This window comes from Geotrypetes seraphini, chromosome 3 (genome assembly GCF_902459505.1).
Source record: "Geotrypetes seraphini chromosome 3, aGeoSer1.1, whole genome shotgun sequence".
In the NCBI taxonomy this organism is placed as follows: domain Eukaryota; kingdom Metazoa; phylum Chordata; class Amphibia; order Gymnophiona; family Dermophiidae; genus Geotrypetes; species Geotrypetes seraphini.
The window spans coordinates 41,578,644-41,605,522 of NC_047086.1; the positions used below are offsets into that span (position 1 = coordinate 41,578,644).

Sequence of the window (26,879 nt, forward strand, 5' to 3'; positions counted from 1 at the left end):
AAAAGAAAGAAAATGAGGAGCATAAACCCATCTGTCTGTGCCTGTCTAGTGGGACTAAAAGATAGAAAATTAGCAGCTAAGACTCAGCTTCTCCTTTAAACAATGTGTTTAACTGAGTTTCAAGGTGCATATAAAATCGGCGCTGGAATCACACCTCTGTAGGTGCTTTAGGCCGCCCAACCCACCCTGGCCTACATTTACAGTGCCTTATCTTTCCTGGAGGCACAATTCTCAATATGGTTCCGTCGCGTAATTGACACATGAATCACTGATATTGACACCTTATCGAGAATCTGAGCCATAGTGTGTGCTCTTTCCTGATGCATACACATCATACTCCTTTTAAAAGTAGCATGCACTATACGCATACCGAGAATTCTATAAATGGCACCTAAAGTTACATGTGGAAACACATTCTAATTGATGCAAATCGCCAAAATGGGACTGAAATAATAATAATAATAACATCTTATATACCGCAATACCGTGAAGTTCTATGTGGTTTACAGAAGATTAAGCAAAGGTAACAAATTGATTGACTTTTAGGAGGGGAGGAAGAAAGAGAATTAATAGTACAGGAAATTCATTGTTGAGGAGAGAGTGATCAATAGGATAAGTTAATCGCTATAGAGGGGAGAGAAAAGAGAGGATCAGTTGTCTAGATGCTTTAGGAACAAGTGTGTTTTTAGACGTTTCCTAAATTCCTCATAAGTAGTGGGCGAAAGCAATTGTTCTAGGTCTTTACCCCACGATGCTGCCTGGTGTGAGAGAAGGTGTTCATGGTGTTTTTTCAGTTTACAACCTCTCACTGGGGGGGGGGGGGGAAACAAAATTGGAATGTGAGCTTCTCTTGTGTCTGTTGGCTGAGAAAAGAAAAGGTCAGTTATGTATTTAGGGGCAAGTCCATGTAGTGCTTTGAAGCAGAAGCAGGCAAATTTAAACTTTACGCGTGCCTCCATTGGCAGCCAATGAGCTGCCGGTAATAGGGTGTCACGTGGTCAAATTTCTTTAGCCCAAAGATCAGTCTGACTGCTGCATTTTGCATCAATTGTAAACGTTGCATATTCTTTTATAAATAGGCGATGTTACAGTAGTCAAGTAGACTTAGTACGAGGGATTGGACTAGGGTTCTGAATGCCGATGTATCGAAATAAACTTTAATGGATTTGAGCTTCCAGAGAGTAAAGAATCCCTTTCTGATTAAGGAGTCTACCTGGTCTTTCATGGTTGGGCATTGATCCAAAGTGAAATGGCAGATCGGCATGTAAATACACTTACGCGCCATAGGTTAGCACCTAAGTATTTTTGAGCATAACTGCAAATGAGCTGGTGTAAGTCCTCACACCCAAAGCTGGATGCAGAATCTGACACCCATTGCTATTCTATAAAGAGGGCTCATCCCAGAGTGCCCTTTAAAGAATAGCACAGGACACCATTTACTTAATCCAGCCCATAGTGTGCACTCTTGACTGTGAACAGCATGTATGCAAAACGAATGCCCATTCTTATTGTTTTCCCATTTGGATCACATTATAAAGACACATGACATTACATATAACCTAGCAAGTGTTAGAATCATAAAAATCCTTTAAAATAGGTCAACCAAGAATTTTTGCATACCATCTTTTCAGATACCACTCTGCCTTCAATGTGGGTAGAATCTTAGAGATCCTTTTTGGTTATTCAGGATAATTGAATGCTATTCTAGGCTAAATACTAGTTTGGGCTAATTTATATGTGGCCACTTATGCTCCTTTACACAGAAGTTGAAATTATTTGACTGAGCTAGCATTTTTGCACACTCAAGTTAGGACTGATCTTGTTAACTCCCCGTATATATTTTCTCTTTTCTATGTTATTCAAGTTTTAGTATATGTGCTGCTGAAGCAAGCTTCTGACACGCATGCATACTAAATTTAATATTTTTTTCTATAAATAACATTTTTAAAAATCCATAAATAAAACATGTAATTTTGTTTTTAAATTATTCTTTTCTAATTTACATTTAAACGTTTTGATTTTTTTATAAGGAGTTTTGTATGTTATGTTTATACAGCATCTTCACTTTTATTTCCTCCAGTTAGTAGGATTTGGCAAAGCATGTATGAAGATACTTTTTTACTTTATTTAAATGTATTAGTTGTTGCTTTGAAAGGTTTTGGTGCCCTCTGACATGTGAACTCCTTTTGTTCTTTGCTTAGAATAAAACATTGTAAGTCTAGTTTCATTTTTATGTATTTGTATTTCCTTTTGCTTATTTTCAATCTTTTAAGGCCTATTAACATTGGGCAAAGTAAACTCTGTGGAGTCTCTTCAGGAGCTGCTTATGTCCGATTCTGAAGGAAGCTATGTGGGAATAGGCAGTCCGAGAGATTTGCAGTCACCCGATTTCATAACTGCATTTCATCCTGAAAAAAACTGAGGTATGGGTTGCTACCTTTCTCTTATTGCTTTTAAAGGTAAGCATCCTTTTCATTTTTTCTGTAGTAGTTGCCAACAAGTACCATTCTATTCCTTGTTCTGAAAAAGCCAAACATGATATTAGCAATTTTGATTTTACTTACTATCAGAGCAGAGGGGTTAGTGTTATTGTGCTAATGTTTTTTTCTGGATTTGTTACTTTTTATAATTATGTTATCGTAAGGGTACAGCACAGTGATGGCAGGAAACAGTTTGCACAAAATAGGAGCACAGTGGTCAGCTATGTCTTCCTAGTAACCCTTGCCTCCACTACTATATCAGTAGTCATCACCCTTTGCACAAAGATTTTTCAGCTGTCACAGGTTAACCTTGACTCCCTGCAGGAGGTTGCATCTTATACTGTTTTGCTGTTAACTGGGGAATAGTCAGGTTGCCTTACTGCCTGTACTGGGTAGCCTGTCACTTCTCCAAGTTAATACTAGAGAGTATACCAAAGTTCTCCATAAAGATCAACCTTGCCACCTGTACTACCACTCTGTGTTAGTTTTACCCTCCCCCTTTTTGTCCCTCTTACATCAGCTAAGTGAACAAGTGACATTTCTAAACCAAAAGTTACCCCAGTGGCTTTATTTCCCCCACCACCACCACCACGCATAGCATTCCACCTCCTCACCATTACCATTGACCTCTGCATTTGTCTTAATTACGTTTAAAATTTTGTCAATTTGATTACTAAACCTGAACTTGTAGGCTATTTTTGATTAGATAGATATAGATAGATTATGTATCTCTATCTATGATATAGACTGATAGATATAAATACATGTAGCTGATATATTTCTTATTATAATAGAAATCACTAATGTAATGTAATTATGCCAAGTACTGTAGATAGTGATTAAACTGTAGACAGATTCTCATGAAAGGCTAATGTACCTTCAACTTACATTAGTGGAAATAATATTTGCTTACTTTCTTAGTACTGTATTTAAAAGAAGTAGCAATTAAAAAATTCATCCATTGAAACAATTTCCATGTGTTTTCTTAGTATTATTTTCAATTTTTTTTTCTGTTAAAACCTGCTTCACCAAAGCTTTTCTTTCTGTGTTTCTGGGAAAAGACATTGATGGATTAGGTTCTGAGCAGAAGAGACTGATACAGTACCAAAATATAAATATTTGTCTTGTCATGTCCTTTTTCAGATGAAAAGCAAAACTTGTGTTTTGGGTTCAAAAGATCCACATCTTAATGAAGATGTGAAGTCACCTGAAAAAGCAGAAGTGGCCAAATCTGCTCCACAGTCCATCCCCAGAAATACAAATGTTCATGGAACATCTCCAAATTGGGTTGCTAGCTCTTTTAGGTAACATTTTTAAACTGGATACAATTTATAATTTGAACTGTAGTAGATAGGTTAGAGAATATAGTCAAAGCAAAAACACTTTTGCAGGCCTCATACCTTAATGATTGTACTGCATATTGCCATTCAGAAGGCAAAGGGTTCAAATTCTGGGCCAGGATGCTTCTCTGTGGACTAACTGAGAATACTACAGAGGTCTCAATCTAGTGTACATAAGCAAGAGTCAACATTTCCATGGTGGGAGAAGTGATGAATATTACAGCTTCTAGTAGACTTCAGGTCTACTAGCTTGACGCAAGAATCAAAACGAGACCTTCAGCATCCTAGTGTTTATCTATAGGGCTGGGTCATTTAAAGAACAATTCTGTAACAAGTCACTTCCATATATTCGCCACGTATGCACTTAACATTTTTGTGGATTAATTATACATTTATTTGGGTACCTAAGTGATATTTTGCAAATGGTATGGTGCATAGTTGCAAGTGGATGTTTATATGGGTGGTCGGTAGAGCATGGGCAGGCAGAAAACTGTAAGTTGCCCACTTGTCTGCTACATTTAGATGCCCCCATTTAGCTAGGTCTATGGCAGGTGTAAATGGGTGTGTGTGTGGGGGGGGGGGGTACCTAACGGCATACTAATAATGGTCAGCCGAATGGACTCTTGTGTTCTGTAAGGACACTTGGGTGCCCAAATGTCTATATTGAATGAGCACTTACCATACGTTATTGGAATGTCTAAATGGAAGCACCCAAAAGCTTGGAGAGGGGCTCAAGTCTTTGGTTTGTATATAACTTTTTCTAAAGTAGTAACTACTTATGGAAAGGTAGAGGGAAGACTATATAAATGAGATGAGTTTAATAAGTGGTTTAAAGCCTGGAATAGTCAAGAAGGTTTTAGATATGTAGGACGGGGCAAGAAATAAATTATTATTATTATTATATAGGGAAGAATAAAAGACCGTATTGTAATGACAGGCTCTGTTTTTCTGTGAGAGAAAAAAAAGATCCTTTGTGAGAAATTCAGAGAATGTTTCTAGGCAAGATGTGACAAGATGAAGGAAGAGAATTTAGGAAGTTATACCCAGCAAAAGCAAAACTATGACAACAGTGGGGAAGGTCAAGTTTATATAACAAACCATCTAAACAACTCACTGAATGACAAATGGAAAGCAATGAGTACAAATGGTCCCAACCTAAGTAAAAGGTTCAGGATTTGCGAGCTCTGATGTTTGATGCAGACTTGGATCTTGTTGCTATTAAAGAGATATGGTTCAGTGGTTCCCATGAATGGGATGCAACCGTACCAGGCTATAATCTTTTTTTAGGAAGGATAGAGAGGGCTGAAGGAGCGGTAGTGTGACACAATAAGATGATAGTGGAGTGCCTCAGGATAGGATAGTGAACCCTCTAGAACCCAGAGGGTGGCATGATCAGAGGTAACATGTATTTTTATTCATAAGTTTAATAATAATAGCTTTATTTATATCCCGTCATATCTTTACAGTTCAAGACGGTATACAATAAAAGGGGCTGTAAGGACAGCGAGGTAACATCAATTAGATTAGGGAAGGGGTAGATAGAGAGTTATGAGATGGGGTGGCATATTGTAGGAGAAAGGAATGTGTAAGATGAAGTGGGTGTAGCGCAGATTTGGGGAATCAGGTAAATTTGTTGAATAGGTGGGTTTTTAGTGATTTTCTGAAAAAAATGGTATGTTAGAGAGTTCAAGATTAGGTCACTTAAGGTGTTGTTCCAGATCCCTGCTTGAAAGGAGAGTGTTCTGTTGACGAATCTTTTCAATTTGCGTGAAAAGCAGAGTTTGTCCTGCAGGTTGAGGTGTTTCAGGAGATAGGTGGGAGCAGAGCCGAAAAGAGTCTTGAAGCAGAGGCAACCGAATTTGAAGAAGATTATTTTGGCCTAGATAGGTAGCCAGTGAAGTTTCTTGTAGTATGGATTGATGTATTCAGATTTTTTTAAGCCAAAGATGAGACGAACAGCAGTGTTCTGGATAAGTCTCAGTTTCTTGATGGTTTTTTGTGAGATCCTAGGTAGATTATGTTGCAGTAGTCCATTGAGCTTAGGACTAAAGACTGGACCAACAGTCTGAATGATGTGAAGTCGAAGTATGTTTTTAGTGTGCGTAGTTTTCATAGTAAGTGGAAGCATTTTTTGATTAGGGTGTTGTTATGGGCTTTGAATGTTGTTGGTCTAGGGTGACTCCTAGGATTTTGATGGTAGGGCTAATTGGGAAATTTCTTCCATTTAGGTTGATAGCAGATTCGGTTGGCTTGTTTGTTGGGGAGGCCATAAATATTTTGGGTTTTTCCGGGTTTCGTTTTAGTTTGGAGTTTGTTGTTCTACTTGGTTGATGATAGATGAAACGAAGTGATAGGTTTCGGATGACAGTGCCAAGATGAGGGACGATGATTGTGATGTTATCTGCGTAGATGTAAGATTGGAGGTTTAGTTTGGATAGTCTAGTTTGGATAGTTCCTCCCTAAGGAAGTCCCTGATTGACTGAGGCGCCCCAGGCCCCTCCCAAAGGGTAGTTTATTGTACTAAATAAACAGCTCATGTGGCTTATATAGGGCAAACTAGCTTTCCAATTAAAACCCACATAGCTGAACATTTGAGTACCATTCAAACACAGAAACTGAAAGCACCCCTTACTAATCATATGGAGATATGTGGTTCTACATCAGCAATTTGGGGATATTTCTCAACTACTGCTTCTCAAAGAACGATTTTTGAGCTGGGAACAGTTGAGCCCCAGGGATTAGACCTTGAGATTTAATGACCCATGGGTTAAAGAGAGGGTTGGCGATAGTGTTCTTTATCTCTTCATTGTTCCTGATTTATTGCCCTTGATAAGGCCTCTGTCCCCATTGGCTGGCCTGATTCAGTGATGGCATCTAGTGTATAGAGCCATTTTTCTATGGTGGAAAGAAGAGTTCTCGCCAGTGGGTCTCTGTGTATTACTTTACATTTAATTGAGTTTTTCAGTATAAGATATTTATATTTATGATTTCTAGTTATTTAAGAGGGCAAACTTTTTGACTTGTGATGTGTTCTGCGTAGCATTAGGATTTCTTTAGGAGAAAATGCATTAACCTCCTCCTGATGAAGCCAAAGAGAAACTTGGCCAGAGTTGAGGAGCACCTTTGACTTTATCAAGAAATCACACATTGGAGCATCGATTCACTCCATTGAGGAATAACAGTTTTGTTTTTTTTAATTAATTTTTGTTGAATTTTGATACACATGGGGTTTATATTGGTTTGGATTAGTGTTTTTTTTTGTGTGTGTGTATTGCTTTGTGATACAATTGAACACGAGGGGATTTTTCTGACAATCATGAGGGGGCGTGAACCTGACTAGTGTTATGGCATGATTCAGCTGTCATTGAGAAGTGGGTTCATTGTAGCTTGAATGAGGAGCTTAGCCACTATTAAAGATTGTCCTTTACTTTATTACTATTTTTATTAGTGATTGTTGAAACATTGTAGCAGGCATCTGCAAACGCTATTGTGTTGGAGGAACCTTGGTGGTGCTGTGATGGTTCCTCTTCATGTTGGTCCAGTCCTCTTATGACATGTATGTTGGAGCACTGCGCACACCATAAAATATCATATAATTGTTTCTTTGTGAAACACGTTCAATGTTTATTTTAAAACATAAAAACATAAGAATTGCCACTGTTGGGTCAGACCAGTGGTCCATCGTGCCCACAGTTCTCGTGGTGGGCCTTAGATCAAAGACCAGTGCCCTAACTGAGTCTATAGCCTTACCTGCGTACGTTCGGTTCAGCAGGAACTTGTCTAACTTTGTCTTGAATCCCTGGAGGGTGTTTTCCCCTATAATAGCCTCCAGAAGAGCGTTCCAGTTTTCCACCATTCTGCACCATTCTGCGCTACATAAAGTGATTAGTATGTAGGAGTGTAGGATTATATATCAGTATCCCCTTATTTTACCATGCACTAATGTTGCCATTAGCATGCGGTCAATTTTAACCTCCATCCATTCTGTCGGTGGAAAGGGTTCACTTGCTATTCCTGAACTAACTAGTTAGCGCATGGTAAGGTAGATATACTAACTGCTTAGAGCAAGAATGTTAACACATCATTCATGATACACCTTCTCAAAAGAATTGGAAATGATGTTTTGCGTGTGATCAGCATGTGGACATTTCAGAGTTACTGCAAGATGCCTGAAAGAGTCCCATGGTACTCCATTCTTAGCTGTGTTAGGCCTACAGCAGCTTAGTAAAAAAGCTCCAAAGTTAGGTGGGATGTGAAATATTTGAATGCAGATTGGACAGTGTGTAATATGATGAAAAAGCCTGGGAAAAAAAACTTTTAAAAATTTCTTTCAGCCCAACTGGCACCCCTGCAATGGATCTAAGAACAATCATGGAAATTGAAGAAAATTTGCAAAAAAGTGGAGAAGATACTCTGAGGGCAAATACAGGGTTAGTTTTATTTATTTATAACATTTCATATACTGCCCTTGTATAGTTTACGGAAAGGTACATGATTACAGAATCTCTATAAGAAAAGTATGAAATAATAGGATATGACTACAATTGAGCATTTTAATATCTTTTGTGCTAAGTTAGCTTTCTGTACATGTATAAATGGTCAGTATAAAATATATAGCCTGTCTGAATCACAAGATTTCTGAATCATCAAGTTTCAGATGTTTAATGTTTTTAAGGAGGACAAGGAGAATGAATTGGTCATTCATAACTGGACAAAACTTTCCCAAGTTGAATCTTTGAAAACTTCAACCAGATCTGATATATTTCACTAGTATCATACTGCTTTGAATTGTGTTTTGGTATCCAGGTTTTTTTTTTTTTTTTAATTTTCTCTTTATTTTGTTGGAACTTGCCTCTGTTTTTAGTCTGATTTATTTCAGGCCAGTTCATTTGAGCTGGAAGTCTGTAATACTAGCAAGAAATCATAAGAACATAAGCGTTGCCATATTGGGACAGACCGAAGATCCATCAAACCCAGTATCCTTTTTCCAACAGTGGCCAATCCAGCTCACAATTACCTGGCAAGCTTTCAAAAGTAAATCAGATTTCATACTGCTTATTGTAGACATAAGCACTGGATCTTCCCAAGTCCACCTTAATGGGCTTTGGACCTTTTTTTTAGAAAATTATGCAAACCTTTTTTAAACTCTGCTAAACTAACTGCTTATCATATTCTCTGACAATGAATTCCAAAGTTTAATTGAGGCCCGGATTCTGTAACTGGTGCCATTGCCAGCGTCCGCCTTAAAAGTGGGTTTTCCTGGCCTACATTTCTGGTGCCTACCTATGATGTGAATCGCATCTCCCTAAGTGCTTTAGGCCACCTAGTGCTACTTCCAGCGTTAACTACGTCCACAGTGATGTTAGGCGGCCTAAAGCACCTACGAAGGTGCGATTCCGGCACTGATTTTTTAGGTGCCTGTAGGCACCTTGAAACTCAGTTAAAAACATTGTTTTTAGTAGCTTTATTGTGTGCGCCCCCCCCCCCCCTCCAGTCCTTGTATTTTTGGAAAGTGTAATCAAGCGATTCACATCTACCACTCTCAGTATTTTATAGATCTCTGTCATATCTTCCCTCAGCAATTCTTTTCTCCAAGTGGAATAACCCTAGCCTCTTTAGCCTTTCCTCATAGGGAAGTCATTCCATTCTTTTCATTGCCCTTCTTTGTACCTTTCAAAATCCAGAAAGAATGAAGATGTAGGGTCATATACAGTGGTTAGGAAACAGGAGACTGTTAACAAATGAGTTAAAAGGAATGCTCTACTAAAAAAAATCCACTTTTTGAATACTTTGAAAATTGTGATTAAAAATGCTGAAAACAGACTTCATGGTTGTAGCAAACCTGAATTTATGTTGGCACTTTGTAAAGCTTATGTGCTGGTGGCAGGAGGTTCCATGTTCACTCCAGGTGTCTCGGGAGAGGTGGGGGTTCAACGCCCCCACACAGTGGCGGTTTTGCCCCCCTTTACTCCTCTCTTATCCAAACGCCCGAGAGTCTCTTGGGATGAGGATTTTTATCCAGAGGAGCAAGATGAAATTGATGAGGACCTAGACCCTTGGGGAGATTTCCAGGATCCTCTTCGGGGGCCGGATTCCACCAGTGGGGGGTTTGAGCACCTCCCAGCGGGCGAAGATGCGTCTGTGGTATGCATTTTTCAACTGGTAGAGCTTCGTGAGTTAATTCTGCAGGTCTCCTCAGTTTTGCACTTTGAGGACACCGTGTCAGAGCCCCTGCATATGGTAGACCCGTTGCTTAAAGGGATCCACTCTGCTTCCCGCTCTTTTCCTATGCATCAGGATATTCAGGATATTATGCTCGCACAGTGGCAGGTGCCGGAAGCCCCTTTTTGTTTTACGCGCTCCATGGCCTGCCTGTATCCCATTCCTGAAGGGGATAGGGACACTTTGAAGTCACCCGTAGTGGACGTGGTGGTTTTGGCCATATCTAAACGGCATACCGTGCCTGTTGAGAGTGGTGTGGCCTTGAAGGACCCGAGGAGCGTAAGTTGGAGTCCCTCCTTAAACAGAGTTTTTATATGACAGCTCTGTTGGTTCAGGCGGCGATGTGGGGCATGCTAGTGGCTCAGGCGTGTTTTCGTTGGGCCCAGCATGTACTTGACAGTAAATCTGAGAATTGGAACTTGCTGAAGCAAGAAGTTACCAAAACTGAATTGGGTGCTTCTTATCTCTCGGATGCCATGTATGACCTCTTACAAGCTTCTGCCAAATCTTTGGCTTTTGGAGTGGCAGCACGCCGTACCTTTGTTCTTCGCGCTTGGTTGGCGGATTCGGCATCCAAAGCTAAGTTAACGAATTTCCCTTTCAAATAATAATAATAATAACAGTTTATATACCGCAGGACCATGACGTTCTATGCGGTTTACAATGATTAGAAAGATGCTACAAATTGAGTGGAACTTACATAGGATCTTTCTTGTTTGGTGAGGATCTGGACAGGTTGGTTCAGACTCTCACTGATTCCAAAGTGCCTCTTTTGCCTGAGGATAGGCCTAGGCTGCTGGCTCAAGGTGGCGCTGCTCGTGGATGTGATTTCCGCTACTTCCACTCTGTTAGAGGGGGCTGCCTCTTTTCCATCTTCTGGGCTCTCTAGAGGCAGATTCTTCCAACGCATGCAGTCCTTTCGTGGGGCCTGCCAGGGTGCAGGTAGCTCTCCCGCAGGGTCCCCTGCTACCCATCTTGCCCAATGACTCCTTCCCGGCGCCTGTCTTGGTTCCGGTGGGCGCCCGGCTGAGAGACTTTTATCTAAAGTGGGCAGACATCACGTCAAATCAGTGGGTTCTGGAAGTGATTCAGGACGGCTATGCTCTGGAGTTCACCCAGTCCTTGCCAGACCGTTTTCTTGCTTCCCCCTCACAGGTGGCGTGGAAGCAGCAGGCCTTTCGCCAGACCCTTCAAAGATTGTTAGATCTCCACGCGGTGGTTCCAGTTCCCCCACAGGAGTGGGGTACAGGTTGGTATCCGATTTACTTTGTGGTGCCAACGAAAGAAGGGACCTTTCGGCCCATCCTGGATTTGATGGGGGTCAACAGGGCTCTTTACGTGCCTTCCTTCCACATGGAAACTCTGTGGTCTTTGATTCTGGTGGTTCAGCCAGGGGAATTTCTGGCCTCTCTAGATCTGACTGAGGCCTACTTGCCCATTCCTGAATATTCAGGCCTCCCATCATCGCTTCCTGCGCTTTGCAATCTTGGGGCAACATTATCAGTTCTGTGCTTTTCCTTTTGGTCTGGCCACGACTCCGCAGACGTTCACCAAGGTGATGGTGGTCATTGTGGCGGCATTGCAAAAAGAGGGCATTCTTGTTCATCCCTACCTGAACGACTGGTTGATTTGAGCTAAGTCGTTCCAGGAGAGCACTCAGGTCATGACTCAGGTGGTGGAGTTTCTGCAGTCGCTGGGGTGGGCAGTCAACCTTGCCGAGAGCTGGTAGTTTTCATCTCAGCGCCTGGAATATCTAGGGGTCCTGTTCGACACCTTGTTGGGGAAAGTCTTCCTTCTGGAAGCCCAGGTAAGCAAATTGCAATCTCAGATTCGCCTGCTTATGACATCCCTGGTGTCCTTAGGCGCAGGATTTTCTCCAAGTCTTTGGGTCAATGGAGGCCTCCCTCGATGTAGTGAGGTGGTCGTGGGCCCACATTCGTCCTCTTCTTCAGAGGTGGTCGCCTCAGGCACAGTCTGGATCACCCTGTTCCACTTCCGGGCTTAGCTCGGGGCAGTCTTCGTTGGTGGCTCCAGACTCCCATCTTGTACAAGGGGCGAGTCTGGAACAGCCACCGTGGATGGTGCTGCTCACGGATGCCAGTCTTCTCAGTTGGGGAGCTCAGGGCACCTTGGAGACCAGATCCATCCAACTGGCGTTGCTAGCCTTCCAGTCCTTTCTGATGGGCAAGTCAGTCAGGGTTCTGTCAGACAATGCCACGGCGGTGGCCTATGTCAATCATTAGGGGGCATCAGGAGCAGTTTGGTGGCACAGGAGGTGACTCTGCTCATAGTCTGGACGGAGTCACACCTTCAAGAAATATCAGCATCCCACATAGCCGGAGTAGAGAATGTTCAAGCAGACTTCCTAAGTCGTTACGTGCTAGATCCTGGAGAGTGGTGTCTCAGCCCGCCGGAGGCCTTTCAGTTGATAGTTCAGTCTTGGGGTCAGCCCCTCATGGACCTGATGACCACAAGTGTCAACGCCAAAACACCCTGCTTCTTCAGTCATCGTAGAGACGGTCAGGCCGAGGGCCTGGATTCTGTGGTTCAACCATGGCTAACGGAGGGGCTGTTGTATGTGTTCTCCCCATGGCCTTTAGTGGGCAAAGTTCTTCTCTGTATAATTCGACATCCGGGTCACTTAGTTCTGGTGGCTCCGGATTGGCCTTTACGACCGTGGTACGCGGATCTGGTGCGGCATCTGGTGGCAGATCCTTTTCCTCTCTTGGATGACCTAACTCAGGGTCCTATTCCAATGTTCGAACCGGGTCCCTTTTGTCTTAGGGCTTGGCTCTTGAAAGGGGTTGCCTAGGTAGGAAGAGGTATTCAGATAAAGTGATCTCAACTTTCTTGGGGTCCAGGAGCCTCTCGGGCTTATGTGAGGGTTTGGCATCTATTTGAGGAGTGGTGTGATGCGCGTGGAGTGGTCTTTTTTCGTGCTTCCCTGCCTAACATCTTAGAGTTCTTGCAGGATGGCCTGGATAGGAGACTGGCTAGGTCTTCTCTCCGGGTTCAGCTTGCGGCTTTTTCAGCCTTTCGGAGGTTAGTGAAAGGTCAGCTTTGACTGCCATTCCTGATGTGATTTGCTTCTTGTGGGCGGCCATGTTGTTAAGGCTTCCTGTGCAGCCCTCTGTTCCTTCTTGGGATCTGAATCTGGTTCTATCAGTTCTAGTGTGCCCTACTTTTGAACTGTTGGCCGACTGCTCTTTGAAGGACCTTACTCTTAAGGCGGTCTTCTTGGTGGCCATTACTTCAGGTAGACATTTTTCTGAGTTGCAGGCTTTCTCTTGTAGGGCTCCCTTCTTGGAGTTTTCTAGGGAGCAGGTTGTCTTGAGGCTTGTTCCTTCTTTTCTGCGAAATGTTGTTTTTCCTTTTCATGTCAATCAATCTGTAGTTGGGTAGTTGGGAGGGCTCTTCTAAGCAAAGACAGCTGCACAAGTTGGATGTCAGCCGAGTCCTTCACTCTTATGTGCAAAGGACCCAGATCTGGAATTCAGATCATCTTTTTGGCCTTCTAGTGGGTCCTCATCAGGGGGATGGTGCTTCTAAGGCTGGATCAAGGAGACTATTGCTTCCGCTTATCTTCTGAAGAAGAAGCCTGTTCCCAACTTTCTCAAGGCTTATTCCACTAGGGGTCAGACAGCTTCTTGAGCTAAGTCTTCTCTAGGGCCTCCAGTGGATATTTGCAAGTTTGCAGTTTGGTCTTCTCTGCATTCCTTTGTCAGACACTACCGTGTGGATTTTCAAGCGCATCGTGATACGGTATTCAGTGAACGTGTTCTGGTGTCGGCCCTTCGGGGGTCCCACCCTTGATGGGTACTGCTTTGGTACATCCCATCTGTAAAGGAACTATACCGGTCTACCAGGCAATACAGAAGGAGAAATTAGGTTCTTACCTGCTAATTTTCTTTCTGTTAGCCTGTAGACCGGTATAGTTCCCCACCCTATCTGTCTTGGTGCGGTGATTGTGGGTTTTTGCTCACATGCAGATTTTGAATTTTGCTTCAGGTTCTAGTATTTTTCTAGGGCCAGGAAGAATTAAGAACAGCGGCGATGGCTCAGCTAACTTAGCTGGTGAGCTGTGGGGATGTTTTATTTTCTAGGCTAAAGTTCTACACATGTTCCAACAATTGTTTAAAGATGTTTGTTGTTTTTACACTCCAGTTTGGAGTGTCTTTTACTGTTTTCAGTTAAGAATTTTCCTAGATTCTGCTTGGCTATTCAGCAGACTGGATTAGTAGAGGGAAAATATACTGATATTGAAGTTTGATCTCAGTCTCCACATGCTGGTAGCAGTGATGTATGATACCCATCCTTAAAGGAACTATACCGGTCTATAGGCTAACAGAAAGAAAATTAGCAGGTAAGAACCTAATTTCTCCTTACAATTAGTACTTTTCTTCTTTCTCTGAAATTACAGAGGAAGAAACTGTACAATTTCTGTCTTCAGTACAATTTCTGTCTACAACAGACCCTATTACCACCCCTCTACTTGACCCCCTTTCACATATTATTATCCCTCCCATCTGCATTATTCTCAACCTATCCATTTCCACTGCAACTGTCCCTGCTGTCTTCAAACATGCAGTGGTTAAGCCGCCTCTCAAAAAACCCTCACTGGAACCCAGCTGCCTGTCCAACTATCGCCCTCTCTCCCTTCTTCCATTCCTATCCAAGCTCTTGAGCGTGTTGTTGTCTGTTGCTGCCTGGACTTCCTTTCAACTCAATGAATTCTTGATCTTCTACAATTAGGCTCTCACCCCCAACATTCCACAGAAACTGCCCTCATCAAAGTCTGCAATGACCTGTTTGATACTGTTAATCACATTTTATTCCTTGATATGCTGTCCTCGCTTGGATTATGCGAATCTGTCATCTCCTGGTTTTCCGCCTACCTCTCCCATCACATCTTTAGTATATGTGTTGGTGGGTCCTCTTCTGCTGCTTCCCTGCTAGCAGTTTGTGTATCCTAGGGTTCTATCTTAGGATGTTTTATTTTCTCTCTCTACATCTCTTCCCTCGGTGCCCTGATGTCCTCCCATGGCTTCCAGTATCACCTATTTGCTGATGACTCTCAGATCTACCTCTCTATATCTGAAATTTCACCTAAAGTCCAAGAAAAAGTCTCTGCCTGTTTGACTGCCTGGATGTCATAGAAACATAGAAACATCTGAAAGTAAACATGTCCAAGACTGAGTTGCTTCTCTTTCCTTTGTTCTCCATCTCTGTAAATAATACTGTCATTGTTCAGTCTCCTCTGCTCGCAACCTTGGAGTTGTTTCTATCTCTACAACAACATCAAAATTCACTCCTTCTTCTCTGAGCACACTACCCAGACCCTTGTCCACACTCTCATAACCTCACGCTTAGATTACTGCAATCTGCTTCTAACTGGTCTCCTGCATTGCCGCCTCTTCCCTCTGCAATCTATGCAAAACTCTGCTGCACGACTCATCTTCTGCTAGCCTCGCTACACTCGTCACCTCACTCCTTAAATCACTTCATTGGCTCCCTATCCGCTTTGCATACTGTTCAAGCTCTTATTGCTGACTTATAAGTGTGCTCATTCTGCTGCCCCTCAATATCCCTCCTCTCTTCTCTCGCCTTATACACCTCCCAGAGAACTCCATTCCTCAAATAAGTTGCTTTTAGCTGCACCCTTCTCCTCCACTGCCAATTCCAGACTTCATTCCATTCATCAGCTGCCCCTTATGCCTGGAATAAATTACCTGAGTTTGTCCATCAAGCCCCTTCCCTTGTTTTAAAAGCAGACTGAACATCCACCTTTTTGATATAGCCTTCAATCCATAACCCTACTCCCCACTGCCCTCCAACCCAGCTAGCAGATTAACCGTTCTCCTTAACTGTATCCATGACATCCTGTTTGTGTCTTGGCTGTTTAGATTGTACTCTCTTTCGAGGAGGGTCTATCTTCTTTGTGACTCTGTACAGCGCTGTGTGTCTGGTAGCACTATAGAAATCATTAATAATAATAGTAGTAGTAGTAGTTGTCTGAGTGCTGTACATATCTGTAGAGCTAGTAGAGAAAAAGTATGATGTCAGTTTTTGAAAGAAACTAAAAGATATGTTTTTTCACAAGTTACCTAACATTCACTGGCTGAGGTATGAATGTCCTTTTGCCAACTATATGATGATGTTTCTTATGAACAGTTTTGCTTTTAAGTTTGTGTGTTATACTTGGTGGAGAATTCAAGTGGCATTAGGGCCTTAAGCCATCTTAATTGGCCCTAGCGTGACTTAAAAAGCCCTAACGCCACTTTTGATTAAAAATACTATAGAAACATAGAAGATGACGGCAGAAAAGGGCTACAGCCCATCAAGTCTGCCCACTCTGCTTACCCACCCCCTGTCTATGCCCTAATGACCCAATTTCCTTATCTTGACCCTCATAGGGATCCCACATGGGTATCCCATTTATTCTTAAAGTCTGGCACGCTGTCTGCCTCGATCACCTGCACTGGAAGCTTGTTCCAATGATCAACCACTCTCTCTGTGAAGAAATACTTTCTGGTGTCGCCATGAAATTTTCCGCCCCTGAGTTTGAGCGGGTGCCCTCTTGTGGCCGAGGGTCCCTTGAGAAAGAAAATATCATCTTCCACTTCGACACGTCCTGTGAGGTACTTAAATGTTTCGATCATGTCTCCCCTCTCCCTACGTTCCTCAAGAGTGTAGAGCTGCAATTTGTTCAGTCTCTCTTCGTACGAGAGACCCTTGAACCCCGAGATCATCCTGGTGGCCGTCCGCTGAATTGATTCAATTCTGCGCACATCTTTACTGTAATGTGGCCTCCAGAATTGCACACAGTACTCCAGATGAGGTCTCACCATGGCCCTGTACAACGGCATTATGACTTCAGGCTTTCGGCTGACGAAACTTCTATTGATACAACCCAATATCTGCCTTGCCTTAGATGAAGCCTTCTCCACTTGATTGGCAGTTTTCATGTCTGCACTGATGATTACTCCTAAATCTCGTTCTGCTGAAGTCCTAGTTAAAGTTTCTCCATTCAAGAAGTACGTCCTGCATGGATTTCCGCTTCCGAGGTGCATGACCTTACATTTCTTTTTTTTTTTTTTTTTAATTTAATATTTATTAGTTTTATATCTTTACAAGAAAATACATCTTGCTTAGGAAAATACAGCAGGGATAATTGTTCAAATGTTCAATATCACATTTTACAATAAAAGAAAAAGAAATACGGGTATTCTTTCTTAGACCACAAAAAGCTATAAAGAGGGGGTTAAGCAAGTAAATGAGAAGCTAATCAGTCATAACAAAGAATCAAAAATACCATGAAAGGCCTAACATAACACTCTGCATTCTAAATTCCATTAATCACCTAAACACCAGCAGCTATTTTCTTCAGTTCCAAAAAAGATCTTAACTGCTCTGGTTGAAAGAAGACATACTTAACTTGAGCATATTTCACGATGCATTTACAGGGATATACGAGCAAAAAGGACGCACCCAAAGCCCTGGTATCTTGTCGCATTGCTAAGAAAAGTTTCCTCTTTTCCTGGGTAACCTTAGTTACATCCAGGAACACCCATATCTTTTTACCATAGAACAATTCTCTAGAGACACGAAAGTAAAGTTTCATAAAAGAGTCAATGTCCTGTTGGAAAATAAATGAAGCCAGACGTGTCATTCTCTGAGTCGTATCTAGACCTTACATTTCTTAGCATTGAAGCCTAGCTGCCAGGTTGAGGACCAACTTTCCAATGTAAGCAGGTCCTGCGCCATATAATTCTGTAAACTGCATTCACTTACTATATTACATAGTTTGGCGTCATCGGCGAATAGTGTTATTTTACCTTGAAGCCCTTGAGTCAGATCCCCTATGAATATGTTGAAAAGGAGTGGACCCAGGACCGAGCCCTGCGGCACTCCACTGGTCACCTCCGATGTTTTAGAGAGGGTACCATTAACCACCACCCTCTGAAATCTGCCACTCAGCCAATCATTGACCCATGCAGTTAGTGTCTCTCCTAACCCCATCGATTCTATCTTGCTTAGCAGCCTGCGGTGTGGGACACTGTCAAAAGCTTTACTGAAGTCCAGGTACACGACGTCCAAAGACTCTCCCAAGTCCAACTTTCTTGTTACCCAGTCAAAGAAGCTGATGAGATTGGATTGGCAGGACCTACCCTTGGTGAATCCATGCTGACTGGGATCCCGAAGATTCCCTTCATTCAAGATAGTGTCCAATTTGCTTTTAATTAGTGTTTCCATGAGTTTGCACACTATTGATGTGAGACTCACCGGTCTATAATTCGCATGGCAATATTTAAGTCACTGTGGGTTATATACTAATGAAATGCAAAATGCAAATTCCCAGAAGCAGCTTTACGTCCCAGTTCTCCCAGGTGCATAGAATAACACTGTTTGCAAGGTTGCTTGCATGTAGCATTAGTCTTTTACTGCAAGATTTGGCAACCTGCAATACAGAAGGTACTGAATCCCATGGGGATTCGAGGTACGGTAAAAGGTGATCCTTTATTGTTTCTTGATGAATTCCCTCCCTCCCCCCCATTGTTTTTGGATTTTTTAAAATGTTTTATGATTATTATGATTTATTGTATATCCGTTAAAGTTGCTATCTTGAGCGATTTATCAGATTAAACAATAAACTAAGCTGAATGAAGACATGTCTAACTTATGAAAATCTGTTCTCATATGTCTCGGTAATGTTATTGATTTTAAAGGGGAAGTAAATCAGCTTCTCATGGAATGAAACTTTCTCAGAAGCAGAGGAAAATGATTGCTATGACTATTAAGGAAGTACAAAGCAATCCAGAGAATATTGACGTTATGGTCGCTCAGTTAACTCCTCCTACCAGTGCCACAAAGTCAGGAAAGATATGGTGAGTATGAAAATCATTGTAACCTTTGTTGGCGTGCCAAAATGGTGCCTCTGCTTCCTCTTTAATCTTTTAGGGTAGCATGCATGCTAGGTGTAGAGTTAAGTTTTTCTGTTGTGAAGCATGTGACTCAGCTTCCCAAGTAAGTCGGTGATGATATTTGACAGTGCTATATAAGTCTTTATTTTGGTGGTTATATCGACCTCTTTTTTTTTTTTTTTTTTTTTTTTTATAAATCTTTATTCATTTTCAAAAATTACAACAAGTGTACCATAATCCATCAGAAATATATTAATTAATCACATAACAATCTTATTTGTAACCTTCCAATACATAAATCAACCTCTTATGTTTTTAAACATGTTGTGTTTTTAATGTTTTTTATATATTTTTTGTAATATATATATTTTTTGTAATACAGTGGAACCTCGGTTTGCGAGTAACCCGGTTTGCGAGTGCTTTGCAAGACGAGCAAAACACTCAGCAAACTTTCGTCTCGCAAAACGAGTGTTGATTCGCTACACGAGCTCTCACTATGATGGCCCAGGGGTGGGTACCTGCCTGTGAGTGCTGCAGCCCTTGTAGCGTGGTGGCTTCCTTTCCCCGGGGTCCCCGTGCGGCTCTCCTCCCTCTTCGGCTGATGCCTTTTCCATTCACCAGCGCCTCCCGACTTCTGATTCAAGCCAGCCATCCTCCAGACGCATGCGCAGGACCTCTGAACTCCCCTTTCAAGCCGGCGCCGTTCCAACAACACGCGCACCACGTACAAGCTTGGTGCACATTCGTCGGTAATTTTGTTTCATAGTTTTTAGTCCTCCCAGTTCCGATTCTGACCAGCTCACATTCTTCCTTATTTGTTTGTCTACTGCGAGCTGTCAAAGCTTAAGGTTAACAAGGCAATGGGGCCTGACAACCTACACCCCAGGGTGCTCAGGGAGTTGTGTGATGTCTTGGTGGAACTGCTATCCGCGCTATTCAATCTCTCCCTTAGTACGGGTAACGTCCCGTTGGACTGGAAGACGGCTAATGTCATTCCATTCCACAAGAAAGGCTCCAAGATGGAGTCAGCAAACTACAGACCGGTGAGTCTCACATCAATAGTGTGCAAACTAATGGAAAGTCTAATCAAACGCCAATTGGATACGATCCTGAACAAGGAGAATCTACGGGATCCCCGTCAACATGGATTTACTAAGGGGAGATCCTGCCAATCCAACCTGTTCAGCTTCTTTGACTGGGTGACGAGGAAGCTGGATGTTGGGGAGTCCCTGGATATCGTGTACCTGGACTTCAGTAAAGCATTCGATAGCGTACCACACCGCAGGTTGCTGAGCAAGATGAGTTCTATAGGATTGGGCGACACATTGACGAAATGGGTTGGGAACTGGCTTGGAGGTAGGCTTCAGAGGGTAGTGGTGAACGGCACCCCCTCCGAAATGAAGGAGGTAATCAGTGGAGTGCCGCAGGGCTCAGTCCTGGGCCCGATCCTATTCAACATCTTTATAAGAGACTTGTCAGAAGGGCTGCGAGGTAAAATAACATTATTCGCCGATGACGCCAAACTAAGCAATGTAGTGGGCAAAAGCACAATAGACATAAATTCAATGTCCGACAACATGATGCACGACCTACTCCTACTGGAGCGCTGGTCTAGGTCCTGGCAACTCAGTTCAATGCCAAAAAATGCAAAGTCATGCACCTGGGCAGCCAAAATCCATGCAAGACTTACACCCTTAATGGCGAGATCCTAACAAGAACTGAAGCAGAATGAGACTTAGGGGTGATCGTCAGTGAGAACATGAAGACTGCCAATCAAGTGGAGCAAGCTTCATCCAAGGCAAGGCAAATCATAGGTTGCATACGCAGGAGTTTTGTCAGCCGTAAGCCTGAAGTCATTATGCCATTGTATAGATCCATGGTGAGGCCCCACCTGGAATACTGTGTGCAAAGCAGAGAGAGGGGTGACATGATCGAGACATTCAAGTATCTCACAGGCCGCATCGAGGTGGAAGAAGATATCTTCTTTTTCAAGGGTCCCGCAGCAACAAGGGGGCATCCGTGGAAAATCAGGGGCGGGAAACTGCACGGGGACACCAGGAAATTCTTTTTCACTGAAAGGGTGGTTGATCGCTGGAATAGTCCTCCACTTCAGGTTATTGAGGCCAGCAGCGTGCCTGATTTTAAAGCCAAATGGGATAGACACGGATCTATTCACAGAGAAAGGTAGGGGAGGGTCATTGGGGTGGGCAGATTAGATGGGTCATGGCCCTTATTTCTATCTATTTCTATCTATTTCTGTCTATTTCTATGTTTCTATGTTTGTTTGTTTATTTTTTATTGTTTCCTTTGTGTCCACTATAACTTTCCGTTTTATGTTTTATTCCTTTGATAATCCTTTTTTATAATCTTCCCATTATTATATACATTTTTATTTACACGGTTATCAATTTTTCCTTTTACCATTCTATCCTTTCTACACTGGCTATTTCTTAGTTATTTTATGCACACTACCTGTCCATTTTAGCAGTGTTATTTATTATTTATATTTATATTCATTAGGACCCCTGAAGAAGTGTGTTCTCCGAAACACGGATTGTGTCGGGTCCCAGGGTTTGTAAAAAAAAAAAAAAAAGGGTGACAATTGTTATCGCATTGTATATTTGGTTTAATAAACACAGCCTGCATCTTGTACATACTGTCTGCAGTTTTCTCCTTTGTTTGTTGCTTGCTGTTCCTGAATTGCAGACACTGTTGGATTTCCTTTTTGTTAGTATTTGACAGTGCTGAGCCAGAGTAGCTCTCTCTCTTTCTGATGGGAGTTAGCTTCCAAGCAGGTGTGGTTATTCTGTTCCTGTGCTAAATGCATCAGTTTCTTTCTTTCTGCTCTATTGACCATGATTTTCACTGAAAATATAATTCTTTTTTACTCATGAATTTTTCCATTTTAAGTAAATTCCTAAATTTCTTTCATATAAAATTGAATTTTCCTTCCTAGTTTCCTCATGAAAAACTTCTGAGGAAATGGGATAGGAGGTAATTTCCTATTATGGTTGAAGAATTGGTTGAAAGACAAAAAACAGGTTTAAATGGCCAATATTCTGAATGAAGAAAGGTAAATAGTAGGGTTCCCCAGGAGTCTGTGCTGGGACTGCTGCTTTTTAACATTTTTATCAATGATCTAGAGAATGGGAATAACTAGTGAGATAATTGCATTTGCTGATGACACAAAGTTGTTAAATCGCAAGAGGATTGTGAAAAATTGCAAGAGGACCTTGTGAGACTGGGCGTCAAAATATGTGAGCAAAGTGATGCATGTGGGAAAGAGGAACCCAAAACTATGATGCTGGGTTCTATGTTAGGAGTCACTGCCCAGGAAAAGGATCTAGGTGTCATTGTTAGGATATGTTAAAACCCTCCGCTCAATGTGCAGTAGCGGCTAAGAACGCATATAGAATGTTAGGAATTATCAGGAAAGGAATGGAAAACAAAGACAAAAATGTTATAATGCCCTTGTATTGCTCTTTGGTACAACTGCACCTAAAATACTGTATGCAGTTCTGGTTGCCCTATCTCAAAAGTGATATAGCAGAATTAGAAAAAGTACAGAGAAGGGTGAGAAAAATGATAAAAGGGTTGGGACGACTTCCCTAGGAGGAAAGGCTAAAGTAGCTAGGGCTCTTCAGCTTGGAGAAGAGATGGCTCAGGGGTGATATGATAGAGATCTATAAAATAATGAGTGGAGTGGAAAGGATAGATGAGTATCGCTTGTTCACTCTGTCCAAAAATACTAGGACTAGAGATTTATCCGGATACTACTGATCTAGTGTCTAAAGTAAATTTTTGTATCTCTAAGCTTCAAATGTGGGCCCAATCTGTTCGTATGAAACTAAACGCGTCTAAGACGAAACTATTGTGGCTAGGCCCAAAATTGGATTGTCTTCCTAGCTCTGTAGCATTGGTTTCTGGATCCTCTCTACAAATCGAGTTTTCTGCCAAGATCCTGGGAGTCCTTTTTGACTCCTCGCGTTCTTTTAAGGATCAAATCAACTCCGTGATTAAGAAATGTTTTTTCAACTTACGTATGCTGAGGAAAGTCAGACATCTCTTTCATCAACACCACTTCTCCATCTTAGTACAGTCGATTATTTTATCTCACCTTGATTATTGTAGTGTTCTCTATCTCAGTATTACAGTCTTTCTAGACTACAGCTGGTCCAGAATACGTCTGCTAGATTGATTTTCGGGAAGTGTAAGTTTGATCATGTGACACCGTTGCTTTACAACCTTCATTGGCTCCCTGTGTATTTTAGAGTCCAGTTTAAATGTGCCTGTGTCATTTTTAAAATCCTCTTCGGCATTTTTACTCCCCTAGTTCCTTCATCTTGGAATCTCTATAGATTCTTTTTTGCAAGGAGTGACCAACAACTCAAGCTATCTTGTCCTTCTAGAAAAAGTATGAAAAGAACCAAGACTTTTGGCCAATCTCTATCTTTCAGGTTTACCCAACTTTGAAACAATCTTCCACTTTTTCTAAGAAGTTCTGGTTCCCTTCCCTTTTTTCGTAAGTCTTTGAAAACCATTTTGTTTAATAAGCACTTTGGGAGTTTATCTTCTTCGATACTTTTCTCTTTTATCCTTATTAGCCTAATTTTTAATTTATTGTAAACCGAGTCGAGCTTTCTTGGATTGAAATCTCAGTATACAAAACTAAGCATTAGATTAGATTAGACTAAGGGACATGCAATGAAGCTACTAAGTAGTAGATTTAAAACAAACTGGAGAAAATATTTCTTCACACAATGTGTAATTATGTAAAATCTTTTTTATTGAAACAAATGAAATGAAATAACAAAGCCATAGGTAGTACACAATCAAATAAACAATATGGGGCTCATAATCGAAAGAGAAAAACGTTCAAAAACCGGCCTAAGTCGACACTTGGACGAACATTTCTCAAAAACGCCAAGCACCAATAATAAAACCGGGTTTTGGACGTATTTAAAAATGACCTAGGCCTTCATAGTGCCGCTGAATGACCAAAGTTAAACGGGGCATTTCAGGAGGTGTGTTGAGGGTGGGAGTTGGGCGAGACATGGGCCGGCTTAGACTTAGTCGTACAGCATGTATAACTGAAAGTTTAACAACAGAGCCTAGACGGAACTTGGATATTGTGACTTAGACCATGTAAAACATGGTCTAAGTCACAAAAACCCACCTAAACTCACCAGATAAGCACTGCAAACACATAACACAGACCCCCACACACTACCCCAGTGATAACCAACCCCCCCACTCCCATAAAAATTTTATTCACAACTTTAAATTTCAGCCTCCAGGCCATCATCACCTGGCCGCTTGGCATAGGAAAGCCTAGTCGTCCAGCCCAGAGGCATCTTAAGTCGTCTTGGGGGTGGATTAGGGACCCATAGAGAGGAGGACCCATGCCCATAAGCCCCTGTAATCACTGCATTGATACTGAAACATGTGCACTGCCCTATACACCCCCAAAACCCTTTTGTACTGGCATATAAATGGCTCCTGCAGCCATAAGGGCTATTAGGGTGGTAGATAAGTGGGTCTAGGGGATTCTGGCGGTGGTTTGGGGGGCTCATCATGACCTATAAGGGAGCTGTAGGGAGGAGAAGACATGGCACCCTTTTTGTGAAGTTCACAGCAGTGCCCTGTAAGGTACCCCACTATTTAAGTAGCATGTCTGGGTGTGCAGTCCATCACTTTGCAGACCCCTCCCACGTCCAACAGGGCTTGTTCTAGATGTTTTGTACTTGGACAGAAAGTTGGACGGAAATGTGGTATAAAGATAGACGATTTAGTGGCTTGGATGATCAGATCGGCAGGACGTATAATTAGACGATTTTTGAAAGTAAAAAAAAGTTGGACGTATCTTTCGAAAATGTGTCTTAGGCTCTTTTTAAATTTGGACGACTTGCAATATGAACATAAACGGACTTAGACATCCCTTTCGATTATGCCCCTCCACGTATCCCTGTACAAAACTCTCCACAACTCCCCAAAACTAAACAACCCCATCCCAAATCAAAAATCCCTCCCCCAAATCAAGGTCACAAACAGAGCAAACCTAGTCAGTACAAAAGGTGCAAAACAAGTAGGAGAGTTGGTTTCTTATACCCCTCATACCTGTACATCCAATATAGGAACACTCAAAAACAACTAGGCTATGAGAAAAAAGAGAAGAGAGAGAAAAAAAAGATACATACCCATTCACACAATCATCCATAACCAATCATACCTACAGTCCAGCCCTGAAGACCCACACAATGTGTAATGAAACTTTAGAATTCGTAGTCGGGGAATGTGGTGAAATCAGTTAGCTTAGCAGGGTTTAAAAAAGGCTTGGGTAATTTCCTAAAAGAGAAGACCTTATTCCATTATTGAGATGGCATAGTCCATTATTGAGACTGCTTATTCCTAGAATAAGCAGCATAAAATCTGTTTTACTACTTGGTTCTAGCTAGGTACTTGGGACCTGGGTTGGCCACAGTTGTAAACAGGATACTGGGCTTGCTAGACCTTTGCTCTGTCCCAGTATGGCATTTCTTGTTCTTATATTTTGGAATCTCTCTATTTAAAAACAAAACAAAACCCCAAAACATTGTAAATAATTTAAAGAATACCCCTTGCTTCAAAAGGAATGTAATGTAATTTGAGATATAAAGACATCACCCTTTCATATCTTGTGGCTGAAAAATAAGCCTAGCTGCAACATTCTGAATGGTCTGTAATTTTTTTACCTATATTTACTATACAACCCACATAAAGAAAATTGCAATAATCTAGTTGAGACAATGCAAGTGATTGAACTAATATCCAAAAATGTTCTCTATGAAAACAATGACAAATCCGTCTTAATTTTCTCATTGTCACAAACACTCTCCTAGTTAAAGCACGTACCTGTGCATCCAAAGTCAGATGACTATCAAATACAATCCCCAAGATTCTCAGTTCTGATTTCTAATTTCAAAGAGATGATATACAATACTAATGGAATATCACCACTATTACCGTATTTTATGCTCCATAAGACGCACTTGGGGGTGGAAATAAGGGTATATCTTATGGAGCGAATATCCCCACCTACCCTTGTTACCTTTTTTCTCATTCTGGCGCCCTCTCTTGCTGGACGCGGCTACCTACCTCGTCTCCACGAGCAGTGACCGTTGACATGGCTGCCTCCAATCCTGTTCTTTTTCCGTGTGGTAGAGCAGCGGACTGGGGAGGCAACTTTGTGTGCCGCTCTGCCGCAAGGAAAAGAAGAGAACTCAGTGGCAGCCGCGGCAGCAGTCACTGCTCGCGGGGTCCAGGCAGCCGCGTTCAGCGAGGGGAGGGTGCCAGAATGATAAAAAAGGTAACGGGTGAGGGAGGCCGGGGCCTGCCCTGCCGTGTGGTGCCGAATTAAAAATTGTTATAGGGGAGAGGCCAGGGCAGGGGCCTGCATGCTCTGCCAAATTAAAAATAGAGAGGGAGCAGGGAGAGGCCGGGCCTGCCTAAGGGGAGGCCTGGGAGGAGGGGGGCTGTCTGTCTGGGAGGGGGATCTGCCTTGGAGGGGGGAGGCCTGCCTGCCTTCCTTCCTGGAGAAGCTGCCTGGGAGGGGGAAGGCCTGCCTGAAGGGGCTGCCTGGGAGGGGGGAGGCCTGCCTGCTTGGGGGGGTCGCTGCCTGTGAGGGGGGGGCCTGCCTGACTGGGAGGGGGGCTTCCTGGGAGGGGGGAGGCCTATTTGCCTGCATGCCCTGTCCCTATCTACCTGCCTGTCCCCTGTCCTGGCCGACCGCTAAAGGGGGGACAGAGTGCAGAGCTTGGTAAGGAGTGTGGGGTTGGGTGCAGAGCCTAGCAGGGAGCATTTAATTCAGAATGTTATTTTTCTCATTTTCCTTCTCTAAATTTAGGGTGTGTCTTATGGTCAAGTACGTCTTATGGAGC

The 26,879-nt window shown here is 42.4% G+C and overlaps 1 protein-coding gene across 1 annotated transcript in view; it reads left to right on the forward strand.

Annotated features, from left to right (window-relative positions):
* Nucleotides 1-26,879, forward strand: part of IBTK (inhibitor of Bruton tyrosine kinase) — a 239,787-nt gene that overhangs the window by 180,371 nt on the left and 32,537 nt on the right. The window contains 4 exon segments of the mRNA XM_033937433.1: nucleotides 2,274-2,417; nucleotides 3,619-3,784; nucleotides 8,155-8,250; nucleotides 18,769-18,927. Of these exon segments, the coding sequence (XP_033793324.1) occupies nucleotides 2,274-2,417; nucleotides 3,619-3,784; nucleotides 8,155-8,250; nucleotides 18,769-18,927 (565 nt within the window).